Below are 13371 nucleotides of genomic sequence, written 5' to 3' on the forward strand. Positions count from 1 at the left end.
CTCTTTGGCCCTGTAGCGAAGGGTGGGAGGATCGCCTAGGCTCCCCAGGCTGAGCTGGTCGGGGGTGCCTCCGGCAGCATCGTGTCGGGTAGGGGGTGGGGTGGGGCAGTGTGCAGCTCTCTGTAGGCTCCCAAGCACTAGGATCTTAGGGGACTGAGCACAAGGGAAACTTTCCGGTCCCCCGAGGAGAGCTGGGAGTCCTGAGCACTGAGCACTCCCTCCTACGTCCCCCTTCCTGCTCTGGCCAGGTCAGCCAATGAATGCCCTTGGCACTTACTGAACCCAAGCTCCGGACTCCCAGGTCCCGGTCTCCTCTTGTTAGTTCAGTGCAAAATCGGAAGCGTTCTCCCTCCACCTGCCATCTCTTGGACCCCACTGCATGGCTCCTTCTGGGACTGCCATCGTTGTCGACACAGAGTGGGAAGTCCAGAACTGGGCGTTGACCCAGATACAAATGGAGAAGAGTTGACGGGGAAATGCTAAGGCCAAAGAGTTCGGGGCTGTGTAAACACAAGAACAAATAAAGGCGAAGGGATTGACTGAACGAGGACCCCCGGAAGCCGCGGATGCTGTGTGACAGATGAGGCTAGGCCGCCTGGGCGGGGAAGAATGTGGGGTTCCCGGCCTGGAAGAAAGGAACTGCCCTTTAGGCCTACAGAGGAAGCTAGGACATGCGACCTCCCACAAGTCGCCAGGACAAGCCTGGCGTCCGGAGGATGAAGGATCCCTGTTCTTGGGGGGCAGCAGGTGGGAATTACTTTCTGACCTGCGGCTTGTGCCATCTATCAGAAATGAGTTCGGGTGGGTGGGCCTGTCCGCAGAAAGAATCTAGAATGTGCCCTTTTCACATCACTGAAATCTCGCCACTATCCCAATGGAGTGGATGGCAATTAAATATTGTAAAGATTTCCTATGGTCAGGTTTGGGGTGTCGTCTGGAAATGGGACACGGAGGAGTCTGCTCAAGCACAAATCGCCTTAGGCTCTAGCCTCCCCCTCCTTCCCCGGCAAGCACTGAGCACCACGCTGAGCACTCACCACGACGCACCCATGCCTGGAACTTGGGCACTGGCACCACTCTTTCCGGGCCCCTTCCCCAGGGGAAAGAGGAGGTAGAGGCAGCCATACACCAACGACCTTCCTAGGATCAACTCATCCTCTGATATCCTAGCTGCAATGTTGGTGGAAGTGACAATAAAACTAAACCCAAAACTAGTTCTACGACTAATGCTAGCACTAATAAATAGTCACCAATTTGAAATGACTACCCCCACAATTCTCGAAACTGGAGGCGTAAGGGGCTTCGAGGGGAGTCAAGACCCTGGAAGGTCCCAGGCCCGGCTGGGGTTAGGACTTGTGTGTATGTGGTGTGTGTGTGTGTGTGTGTGTGTGTGTGTGTGTGTGTAGGGGGGATGGGTCCCGGAAGAGGGCCGAGGGGGGAGGAGGACAGAAGGAGGGGGGTAGAGTTTCAGGCCCGGGAGGGGGGCGCTGGGGTGCAGTGACGGGAACCAATGAGCTGCCAACTCGCGCGTCTCCGGCGTGACTGCCGAGATTGACGTGGAGGACACGTCAAATTGATCCCCGCACTCTGCAGCCTCCCGATCAGACGAATTTCTCCTAATCGGATGAAGTTCACTCTAGGCCTGGGGTCGCGGGCGTGGAGAGTGTCCTGGGAGCGCCCGGGGGAGGGCGGCTGCGCGCTCCGCGGCGGCGCACGGCGCATTTCCAGCCCGCGGCCCGTCCGCCGCGGCTCACGACTCGCGCGCGCCCTCCCTCTATGCCTCTCCCGCGGCGGCGGCGCCCGAGCTCTCCCGGACTGCGCCGGGCCCAGCCCCGGCCGCCTCGGCGCCAGACAGCTGGCTGGCCCGCGCGCTATGGGTAAGGGGCGGGAGGCAGGCAGGGCGCGGGCGGGCAAACGAGGCGGGTTGCGTCCCGGCGCCTCCCTTCCCTCTCTCCTGCACTCCCTGGGAGAGCAGGTCCCGGGTCCCGGGTCCTGGGTCCCGGAGAAGTCGCGTTCTTCGCACGCCCCCAACCCTCGGGGGTTGGGGGTGGGGGAGTTCGGCGTGTCGCAGGAGGGGATGTTCCAATTAGATGCGTGAAAAGTCGAGAAAGGGCTTACAGGGCTGAAGCGCGCGGCGTCCCCCTCCGCGGTCCCTACGCGGGTGCCCATTCCCGGAGCCCGGACACAGTCCGTTTGCTCGCAGATTCTGAGGATCCGCCCGCCGGTCACTTTCAGAGGCGCGCCTGGTGCGGCCCCTCGTCTGGTGTGGCCACCCTTCTTGGCTAACCCGCCGGTGTTTTCTCTCCCTCCCGTTTACTGTCGTCCGGCGCGTCCGCAGAGCAGACGTACGGCGAGGTGAACCAGCTGGGCGGCGTGTTCGTCAACGGCCGCCCCCTGCCCAACGCCATCCGCTTGCGCATCGTGGAGCTGGCGCAGCTGGGCATCCGACCCTGTGACATCAGCCGGCAGCTTCGCGTATCCCACGGCTGCGTGAGCAAGATCCTGGCGCGCTACAACGAGACAGGGTCCATCCTGCCCGGGGCCATCGGGGGCAGCAAACCTCGTGTCACTACCCCCAACGTGGTCAAGCACATCCGGGACTACAAGCAGGGCGACCCTGGCATCTTTGCCTGGGAGATCCGCGACCGGCTGCTGGCCGACGGCGTTTGCGACAAATACAACGTGCCCTCTGTGAGCTCCATCAGCCGAATCCTGCGCAATAAGATTGGCAGCCTGGGTCAGCCGGGGCCTTACGAGGCGAGCAAGCAGCCGCCGCCGCAGCCGGCCCTGCCCTACAACCACATCTACCAATACCCCTACCCCAGCCCTGTGTCGCCCACAGGCGCCAAGATGGGCAGCCACCACGGGGTCCCGGGCACAGCAAGCCACGTCAGCATTCCCCGTTCGTGGCCCTCGGCGCACTCGGTCAGCAATATCCTGGGCATCCGAACATTTATGGAGCAAACAGGTCAGTCTCAGCGACCCTCTGTTGCGTTCCTGGAAGGGGCAGAATTGGGAGATTGGGGGGTGGGGTGGGCTGGCGGGCATGCGGGTGAAGGATCACACTTGCCATCCTCCTCAGACCGGTTATGGCTCAAGGGAGGGTTCAGGGCTGGCCAGGGAGACTGAGGGTCTTGCGCCTTCTGTGGGAGTCCTCGGACATCTTGAACTTTTTATGACAAATATGGAAAGTATTTCTCAAATGGAAGAGCAATCGCCGACCACAAATTCAGAGGCCTGAAATTGCGCTTTTTCATTCTTGCAAAAAGTATGCAAACTCCTATCACCAGATCTAAGCTAAACAAACCGCAGAGTCAATTCTGCGACCCTTTCTTATATCCCGATATTTTGGGTTCCCTTACCGTACCCTAGAGGGTTCTGTTCTTCTCAGGCCCAAAGGCTCTTTTGAGTAAAGGCCAAAGGGGGGTTGTCTAGCTGGTCTTGTCAAGTGGCCTAGATCTCCAGCAGGCCCAGTGGCCCTGTAGCTCCTGGAGCTGGGGTCTCCTTTACAAGAGCCCCAGGGCTGCAGCCGCGGGGGTCAGGGGAGAGCCACAAGGATTTGCTCGTTGCCTGCAATTATAACACAGCAAAGTGTTGCTCCTCATTCTCAACAGGAGTGGGAGGGAGCGGAAGGAGGGAGGGAGGTTTGGGGCAGTCATGGTTGGGGCTCAGGAAGAACTTGTGAGTCTCTTCACACTGTCCTCTTCTCCCAACAGCGGACCAGGGAATGGCGTGCTCTTAGGTGAGCAGACTCAGGAGGGGGGTAAAAAGCAAAACTCACCTCATCCCAAGGGAGAGGAGGGAGGGACAGCTGGAAGGAAACTGAAAGCTTAGCCCCAGATGCCTTGGGGTCCCTCCGAGGCCCAGCACAGCTTTGTTTCTCCCGATTCAAACCCAGCCTGGGCCACCTGCTAGGGCCAAAGCTCCCTTGGTAGGATCAGTGGGCGTTTGGCTGGGAGGTGACCTCATCAGGCTTGTGCTCAGATCTGGAGTCTTCTCTTGGTTCCCCATGCACACGAAGTGCTGGAGGAGCAGACATGCGTCCGAGAAGCATGTGGTGGCTGTGTTGTTGCCTCTTTTGGGAGATCCGGTAGGTCTCCAGAGGCAGTTCTGTGTCGCCTTCCAGACGCCTGTTCAGACTGAAGAATCCATATAATAGTCATGAGCCTGCTGTGGATGTGAACTTGGACCATTCCGGGTGCCATCTGTGGACAGCAGAAAGGCGCCTCGGCCGAGTGCGCCCAGCCCCTGCCTTACAGGCCGAGTACCCGCCAGAGACTTCCCATTTCGCGGCAAGCGGGTCGAAGTCTGGGAGGAGCGCGGAGCAGGCCGTTCTTCCCTATGCCCTGCTAGGAGTGAAAGCGAAACCCGATGCCCAGCCGCCCCTCTGCCTCCGATCGCTTTCTGAGCTTTTGAGTATCTCAGGTGTTCCGGAGGACCCTCGGCCAAGTGCTTGTAGGCTTGTGTGGAAACGTCCCGGCCCGAGGGCCGCGCGTGTGCCCAGCGCAGATTGGGATGCCCCTTCTAATCCGTCCTGTGTCCCCGCAGGGGCCCTGGCTGGGAGCGAAGGTGCCGCCTACTCCCCCAAGATGGAAGACTGGGCCGGCGTGAACCGCACGGCCTTCCCGGCCACCCCTGGAGTGAATGGTCTCGAGAAACCTGCCTTGGACGCAGACATTAAATACACTCAGGTAGCCAGGCGGCGCGCACCGGGGAAGGAGTTGTCTTTAACTGGGGAGCGGGAGGGTCGGAGGGTGGGGGCAGAGAGAAAGGGAAGAGAACTCTTCCCCAGGCCGGCGAACGTGTTGGTGTGTCTGGCTACCCCACCGGCGAGAGTCTGCGCCACAGATTTCTCTCATTTTCTCAATCGCGCTAGTTTGGGGAGGCTGCCTGTCCAGGGGATTGCCTTGCTTTTTGCCAAGATACATTTATTTTAAAACGCTGGAACCCGGAACACAGATGGTAGAGGACTCCCTTCTAAATCTTGGGTGGTAAATACCATGACCCCCTAACCACTCACTATTATTTATAACAATTTACATGGACATCACTTTGCCAGAGTCCTTACTGGGAAAATTAGCGGCCAGGCTTACCGTGGGGATCCGAGGGGATAGCTGGGGGAAATGAGGATCCCCCCAGCTCAGTAATTGCGCCTAAGGGAGAATACGCGGGGACTGCCTGCTGCTGACCGTCTGTCCCTCTCGATCTTCACAGTCGGCCTCTGGCCTCTCTGCGGTAGGCGGTTTCCTCCCGGCCTGCGCCTACCCTGCCTCCAACCAGCACGGCGTGTACAGCGCACCGGCCGGCGGCTACCTCGCCCCCGGCCCGCCATGGTCGCCCGCGCAGGGCCCCCCGCTGGCGCCCCCCGGGGCCGGCGTCACTGTGCACGGCGGGGAGCTGGCCGCAGCGATGACCTTCAAGCATCCCAGCCGGGAAGGTGAGGGGTGCTGGCAGGGAAGGGGTCGGATGAATGCCCCTAGGGTTAGGAAGGCTGTTGGAGTGTGGACTGGGTCGTGGTGAGAGGGACGGAGAGAGAGGCAGAGAGAGAGAAGAGAGAGGAGAGCTGGAGTGGGTCCCAGGCATAAATCTTTACTAAACTTGTAGCTTCTTGGAGCAGATTGATTTTTAACAGGTGTGTATGGTGTATATGCTCTGTCCCTGGAAAGGCAGGTAGAGTTTGAAAGAGGCCTCAGGACTGTCTTTCCTGAATTGTAGGGAGAGAGAGGAAGAGGGTCAGGCTGGCAAACAGGACTCCTAGGTTCCAACCTTGTTTTGTGCCCTTGACCAAGTTATTGTTCCTTTCTGGCTCTCAATTTTTCCATCTGTTGAAGGGTCCAGAAGCACCTTCAGGTTCACCTTTCTGTGGCTTGCAGAGCTTTGTGGACTACAGCTGGATTCTTCCAGGCACCACCTATTTTTTTTTCCTTCCTTCTTCCTTTCCTTCCTTCCTTCCTTCCTTCCTTCCTTCCTTCCTTCCTTCCTTCCTTCCTTCCCCTGGTCTCTCTTTTTCTCTTTTTCTTGGTTTCTCTGATTCATTTCCTTAAACACATGCTTTGGGAATGGAGAGAACATTTCAACCATGTATCCCCAAGTCTAGACTCTTGAATTCTGTGTGATCTGGCATCCTTGTTTCTATGGGAAATGCAGCTGGAAATTCTCCTTCCCCTTCTCCCTCCATAAATCCACTCCAAGAAGTCCACCTAACAGATTTGAGGTATTTTTAATTGATGGTCAACAGTGAGGGGCATCTTCTTACACTGCTTTCTGGGTGCTATTTTTTTCCTATAACTTGGGAAAAGCTCACCTGCTCTTGAGTCTCCTTTTCTTTGTTGGTGAACGGAAGGACTGGATATGCTAATTTCAAAACTTCCTGCATCGAGGTTCTCATCACCAGAATTTTGCAACTTCTACAACCCTAGAAAAGGAAGGCGTTCCCTTCCCAGCAGCGAAGGAGACTGAGCACGAACTTGGAGGGCAGTGTGGGGCAGAGGGATGTTCCAGATTACAAAGGGATCTTTACCTTCTGATCTGCCTCACACCTGCCAAGGCAGAAGTCCTTCTTTGTGACGTCCAGGCAAAAAGCTGTATTTCCATGTAGTTTCAGTGAGATCAACAGCATGATCTGAAAGAGAGAGAAAAGATTAAGATGTCAACAGTAGCAGTCAAGTGGAGGAAAAAAAAAATTTGCTGTTTCCACTTCTTTTAGAGCACAAACATGTTGGAGTATAAATTACAAAAACTGAGTATTAATATCCCTTTAAGCTTTATATGTAAGGGCAAATGGGGGTGGGGGGGTCTCAGGATGATTGCTTTACTCAGGGTCTTGTTCTTGACCTCAAATCTTCCTGTTTTATCAGCAGCTAGAGGTTATCTGCTAAATTAGAAATAGAAACAGAATTTTCTTCATTACACAAATCATTTAACGAGGCAGGTTCATTTGAAATAGAAAAGTATACCCACAAATTTAAATAATTTCCCCTGGGCTGATCTCAGGGAGAAGGAAGACTTCAGAAAAGGGACTCATACCTCCAGAATAATGCCTTTGGTTTGCTAACCAAACAAACTTTGTCCTGAGAAATTTCAAACTCTACATGAGAAACAAATTATGATGAGTAGGTAACAATTCACAGGTAAAACATACAGTTCAGAATTCTAAACTAATTCTAGCTGACTGAGGGGGGATTCGTTGGTGGCTGATTTTCTTTAGAAGATACTTTTCTTTCAGAAATGCAGAGCCGTTGAATGACACTGGCATTCATGGCCCTTTTTTACCAGCATATTTGCTTTCTATTATGAAATATCCCACCCATTTTCAAAATCCACAGCAATAATTAGCTACGTTAGTTACTAATACCTTAATTTCCTGACCCCCATAGTTCTTTAGAGATCTAGGTAAAGAATCATTGAATAAATCAGGCTCATCATCGAAAACGATTTCTCAAGCTGTCATTTCAAGTGTTAGTGTTTGAACAGGAACATAAAAATAATGAGAATTACATGCCTACTTGGGGCATGGAGTTTCACCCTTTTTCTCCCTGGCAGAAAAGTTGACTTCAAAGACCTTCACTTTCCCTCCCCCTCCCCAACTGGTCTTTGAAAAATTACAAAGTAATAAGAATCACTGCCTTTAATTTCTCTAATCATTACTTAAATTATCTTCAAAGACACTTATCCCATAAGACAAGTTACTATCATTAATTATTGTTCAGTTTTGAAGAACAGTAGGAATTTTTTTCAGTAACAATTTCTGTATGGAAAGCAACTGAATATCATGAATGCTCAGTAAAAAGCAAATACTTTTGGTCATCTAGTGCATACACGCACAACACACACAATACTGTATCTACTTATCTACACATACATATGTTTCAATGCATTCTCCAAATCAGGTGCAAATGGACATTAACTGTTACCAAATCAAATGTCAAATTACACATTGCAACATATTAATTTTATCTTGGTAAAGGGTAGTGAAGCTGGGCTCCCTCTTATATCAGTGAGAAAATATGATTTATGTTTTCCATCTGTGAAAGGAAAGTTTAATTCTTGGGGCCTGAGAGAATAAGAAAGTTCTGCCTCCTCTACATTTGGAGGGGACATGATATTCTGGGAATCTCAACACCCATCCACTTTCTTGTAATAGCCAGAGCAGGACCATCTCCACACACACCTTCCCTGCCTCCAGACAAGTGACAGAGGCCACCAGATGTTCGCTCAGGACAGCTAGTATTTATAATTTACAGTGTGTTTTCCAGAACCATCAAAATCTCGTGGTTCTAAAATCCCTCCCATAGTGTCTTTGGAAAGACTAAGGTTTTGAATATCGAATCTATAAGATACTGCTTTTCTCCAAGAAAATATGTTGTATTTGTCAAACATAACTTGAAGCTTCGTTCCAGTCATCTCTGCTTGGGATTAGCACCTGAAGGATTAATCCAGAAAGCAAACTTTGCCAGAGAGCCGCACAGGGTACAGGCGTTTGTGGGAGAGACCAGCAGCGGCCAGACCGCTTTCCTTTGACCTGGCCTGGAGACCCCTTCCCAGATCCCTCCTGTGTCCGCCCCAACCAAGTTCCCAGTGGCCCTGCAATCGCAGTCCCAGTATTTTGAAAACGCTTGTCCCCATTCCTGCCCACTAAGATTAAATGAGCATGCAGGGCACCTAAGGCCGTTCAAGCCTCCCAGGCCTTCCCTATGCAGCCACTCACGTTGCCCTGGGCCCTGCGTGTGGGAAAGGAGGGGAGGAAAGGTCCTGTGGTAAGGGCCTGGTGTGGACAGAACTAAAAACTCAGCTGCAGGAGTCACCCCACTAGGCTGGGGTGGAATCTATCTCTGGGCTCCTGGATGCTAACTTTTTACCAGTTCATTTTCTCGCTTATGTCTAAGGCAACCGGCCCAAAGCTGAGAAACCTCCTCCTCCTCTGATGTTTTCTAAACAGGTCCTCACCTTGAAGCGATCGCACAGAGTGGAAAGCGAGGGTCTATAGACCTCGCTGGCTGAGCGGACACAACTGTGTTTAGGAAAGAGCTGAGAGTCGAGGGAGAGCAGACTGATCACTGTGTCCTGAAAAGGTCTTCAGATAGCTTCAAAACCTCTGCGAAACCAGATGTGCGTGCGCGCGCGTGTGTGTGTGTGTGTGTGTGTGTGTGTGTGAGAGAGAGAGAGAGAGAGACCCCGTCCCTCCAACAGGGTCATCCGGCCCAGCTCCGCGCAGCCACGGCAAGCGGCACCTGGGACTGGGGTGCGGGCAGCTGCAGGGGAAAGTGTTCCCCCTCATCCCAAAGTGAGGCGCTTTGAGCTACCCCTTTAAAAAAGCACTTGCAAGGGGGGTGGGGGAAAGAAAGTTGAAAATGGGAGCCTTTAGGTATAAACAATTTGTGCCTCCAGCAGGAAGAGCTCAGCGGCCGGGGGCTGGGAAAGGAGAAACAGGTTGCGCAATCGTGCCGTCACTTTGCTGGTTTCCAGCGGCAGCGCTTGGGCCCCTTCCCAAAACCCGAAATAATAGAGCAACACGCAGAATGCCGTCTGATCTGGCAAATCCACTGTCACTTAATCCGGAGGCCCGTAGGCCCTGGGGCATGCTATTTCCGCAGTGGGGGATCGCAGCTGGGTCCCCAGGCCGCAGGGCAGAACGAAGACGGCCTCCCACTTAAAGCACGGCCGCCTCCTGTGTGGTAGGGATCCAAGCGGCCGCGGGCCGTCCACTAGGGGCGGCTTTGGTGACCCGCTTTCCACTAGGTTGCCCCCTGCGCACCGCGAGCGCCCCAAGTAGCTTGAGGGACAGCGGACCTGACCCGCTGGGAGCTCCCCCCACCCCGTTCCCCACGACTTGCGCGCGTGGCTGGTGTCTGGTGGCCATTGGAGGAGGGGCGCGCGGGTCTCAGCTCCGTGTCTCCTTCCCTGCGGTGTTGGAGCTGAGAACCTCTCCTCGCCCCGGGGTGCACGACTAGGCCGGGCAGCCCCGAGCCCATCGTCTCCTTTATTGAGAGCGTGCGGGGCAAACGCAAGTGCACCCGGGCCGCGGTCAGGGAGCGTTTGCAAAAGGGCAAAGTCTGTGCCCTGGAGTGGCTCCCTTAAGGGGATCTGGAAGGGTGGGCGCGCTAGCGCGCGCGTGGGGCCCATGGAGAGTGCAGGTCCCTGCTTCCTTCTTCCAACACCCTAAAGTGTCGACCCTGGATCCTCGCGCTGTCACCCGAATTTGCGTGTGCAAATTCCCGGGCCTCCAGGTGTCTCGCTCTGAGCCGCGCCAACCAGTGACCCGATGTCCCTGTGCTTCCTCCCGCAGTGGCCGATCGGAAGCCTCCCAGCCCCGGCGGCAAGGCCCCAGACGGCCTGAGTGGCTTACACGGACTGCCCATCCCGGCCTCGACCTCCTAGGGGCAGCGCTTCCCTGAGCCCGGAGCAAGCAGCGGACCCGCGGGCGGACCGGGGCGCGCAGCTCGGCCTTGCAGTCCCGGCGACGCGCGCAGGACCCTGGACACACCGAGGAGGTGCCGGGAGCCGACCTGCTGGGGGCCCGCCCCATTGGCCCCCACATCTCGCCCTGCCCACCGGCCCGGCGGCTACATTTCCTTTGCCGCCCAGGAGTTTTAGGCTTTTCTGAACTTTGGCTTTAGACTGTGGCACCCTCTTCCGGATCCTTGCGCCTACGTGGCCTCCCTCCCCGGCCAGCCTCAAGTGTCCTTTCATACCTCTCCCGAGGTTGTTCGGCACCCCTCCCCCTCCCTCTTCCCTTCCCTCCTCCCTCTTCCCTTCCCCTCTCCCCCTCGAATCAGTCCCGTCCCTTCGGTCTTTGTTTCCTCTCTCCCTTTGTTTCCCCTCTCCTTCCTACCCAGTCTTCTTTCCTTCCTCACGGTTCCCTGCCTCCCCTTTGTCCTCTTAGTTTTTTCTCCCCTCTGTTTTCCCTGCTTCCCTCTCTCCATCCGTTTCTGCACCACTGTGCCCTCTTTCCTGTGCTCCTCTCCCCCTTGTCTCCTCAGCGTCTTTTACGGTGACTCCATTTCTTTTCATTTCTTTTCATTCCTGACCTACACCCCTTCGCAGGTGAGCCCCAGACTGGACTCCTCGACAGTCCTCCTGAGCAGCTGGGACTTTTTAGTCTCCACCTCTTGGAGCTCCCCCAGCGCAAAGGGAAGGGTCCGGAACTTAGGAAATGGACAGAGAGGCCATAGCCTTTATTTTATATTTTAATATTAATGAACCCAAGCAAAACCCGGATGAACTGTCCTGTCCCCTCTCTCACCCCCAGGGTATTGTCTGATAATCTGTATTTTCTCTATGCCTACTGGCTGAACTTCTCTTTGCTTTCCCTGAGATGATGTGTCCCCAAAGGAGATTGGGGTATAGTAGGGGGCACTGGGGCCATTGGCATTTTCTCTAGTTAGAAAACTGCGTGCCCTGGAGGTTCCCGTTCCCACCCCTCCACACTTAACAGGAGGGAATCTGACACAATATAAATGCATCAGCACCCTTTCTGTTTTCAGGGGTCAGCACATTTGTTAATTTAAACCACAGACTGCTTCCGGGTACAAAGGTGCAATCTGGCTTCTGGTTTGCAAGGGGATGAGGGTCGGAAAACCCCAGAAAATGTCTCGTAGAGCTGGACGCAAGAGCTGTTAGCTGCTTCCAGGCTCAGGCGCACTGGTGGCGGGACCCTGGACACAAAACTGCAATTGTTGTAGTCCTTAAAATGTCATTGGTGACGGTGTGGCATCACCTGTAAAACGTGGCTGCCTTTGAATAAAAGAGAGCATCTGAAGGCCGCTTTGTAAGGGTGAGCAAGTCTGTGTCCAGTCTGCAGTGCTGTGTAGTCACCTGCTCTAGCCCCTCAATTTCCAGCATGAACACTATGAAGAATGACTTATTTTACTGGTTTATTCATTAACACTCACATCCTGGGTTGGGCCGGAGGTGGAGGAGAAGGTGAAGGAGCTTTCTCAAGGATTTGTCCCAGGAATGTCCAGGCAGAGAGGCACTATGCAGAAATCATGCTAAAATGAAGCTAATTCTTAGAGGAATAAAATGGGTAAAAGACAGCAACAATGAGGACTTTTCCAGAACATTTCTAACACTTTGAAAGTGAAAGAAAATTATCCCAGGCTAGCAAACAATCTAAGGATTTCTAACTACACAGGGGTCTCTGGCTAATTGTTTTGTTTTTCTTTCCTGTGTTTGGCTTTCTCAAATGGATGGAAGAGATTTTTGAATTGAAGGTTTTGCTTGTAAGTGGAGCTGCCTGTTTGGACTAACAGAGGGAGCCAGTGGGGAGATTGTTTTCACTGCGTCTTATTGCAATCATACCACTGAAGGTATTAATCACAAAAGAATATCTGCTATTTTTCATGCAGAAACTTTTGTTCCCAGGTTTTCAAAGGGTCTTGCCTTTAAAAAAAAAAAGTTCCATTTTATAGATAAGAATGCTGAGGACTAGCTATTTGGTTTCTTTTCTCTGGACCATACAGCAAACTGTAGCTTGGGGGCTTGGGGACAAAAACTAGGTGACACCATCTCATCAGAGAGCCAGGATTGTGGCTTGAACTTTGAGCCTTGGGTCCTTAGCCTTCTGTGCCAGCATTCCCTGCAGAGAAGCTGCTCAAAATGATAATAGGAATAAAGTATGAAAAAGAAGCATGTTTTCAAGTCACTGGACCTCTCCGTGTGTCTTCATGTCCTTAGATGTATTTTATATGTTTGCGGTTGTCATGAGTCCATGCTTGCTGCCAGGAGGAGGAGGATGGGCTTACCTGGCCCAGGAAGAAGGCATCTCCGAACAAACACTATTCTATGTACTTAGCCTGTGTCCTGAATTGCCATCATCCCCATTTCCCTGACACTTTCCATTCTGTGTTTGTGCTGATCAGAGTTAAGGGTGGGAAAAGCAACACAGGAAGGGTGGAAGACACTTATGTCATAAATGCCACCTGCATTTGGCACTTTCCAAATCTGTCCCCAGTGGCTCCCCATATCCCATGGCTGGAGGTGGGCCTTTCAGAGTTCCTTGGCTGTGGGGTGAGATTTCATGGTGCATGGGCAGCATGCAGTCACAGTGCCGCTGGCTTTGACATTGGATGTGGGACATACAGGGACATCCCTTCTCTCTTGACACCTTAGGCCCTGGCAAGTCCCAGTGAGCTTGGCTTAAATCCCTGCTCCACTGTAGTGTGAGTGACGGAGGCCTGTGACCTCTCAGCTTCTTGTGTTCTCATCTCTGAAATGCACCGTCCAGTGCAGTGACACCCATGGCGACCTGGCCTGGAGGAAGACTAGCATTGGTGTTGCTTAATCTCCCTGGAGATGATTTTGCTGTTAACAGAGGGGAGTCATTTTAATGGTTGATGGGGGACCCAGCATTTAAGCTTTTTTTTCTCCCCC

The 13371-nt window shown here is 53.7% G+C and overlaps 1 protein-coding gene across 1 annotated transcript; it reads left to right on the forward strand.

Annotated features, from left to right (window-relative positions):
* The first annotated feature begins 1518 nt into the window (after positions 1 to 1518).
* PAX1 (paired box 1) lies at positions 1519 to 12643 on the forward strand. The gene is made up of 5 exons (XM_040447861.1): positions 1519 to 1877; positions 2339 to 2968; positions 4549 to 4691; positions 5215 to 5437; positions 10286 to 12643. The coding sequence occupies exons 1-5, from the start codon at positions 1625 to 1627 to the stop codon at positions 10375 to 10377; spliced, it is 1341 nt and encodes a 446-aa protein (XP_040303795.1). The 5' UTR covers positions 1519 to 1624; the 3' UTR covers positions 10378 to 12643.
* Positions 12644 to 13371: the final 728 nt, after the last annotated feature.

This window comes from Herpailurus yagouaroundi, unplaced genomic scaffold, assembly GCF_014898765.1.
Source record: "Herpailurus yagouaroundi ecotype Mexico unplaced genomic scaffold, PumYag 196, whole genome shotgun sequence".
Classification (NCBI taxonomy): Eukaryota; Metazoa; Chordata; class Mammalia; order Carnivora; family Felidae; genus Herpailurus; species Herpailurus yagouaroundi.

Coding starts and splice junctions, on each gene's coding strand:
- PAX1 (XM_040447861.1), top strand. CDS start 1,625: ATGAAGTTCACTCTAGGCCTGGGGTCGCGGGCGTGGAGAGTGTCCTGG. Junction 1,878..2,338: donor GGCTGGCCCGCGCGCTATGG/GTAAGGGGCGGG, acceptor GCGCGTCCGCAG/AGCAGACGTACGGCGAGGTG. Junction 4,692..5,214: donor CAGACATTAAATACACTCAG/GTAGCCAGGCGG, acceptor CGATCTTCACAG/TCGGCCTCTGGCCTCTCTGC.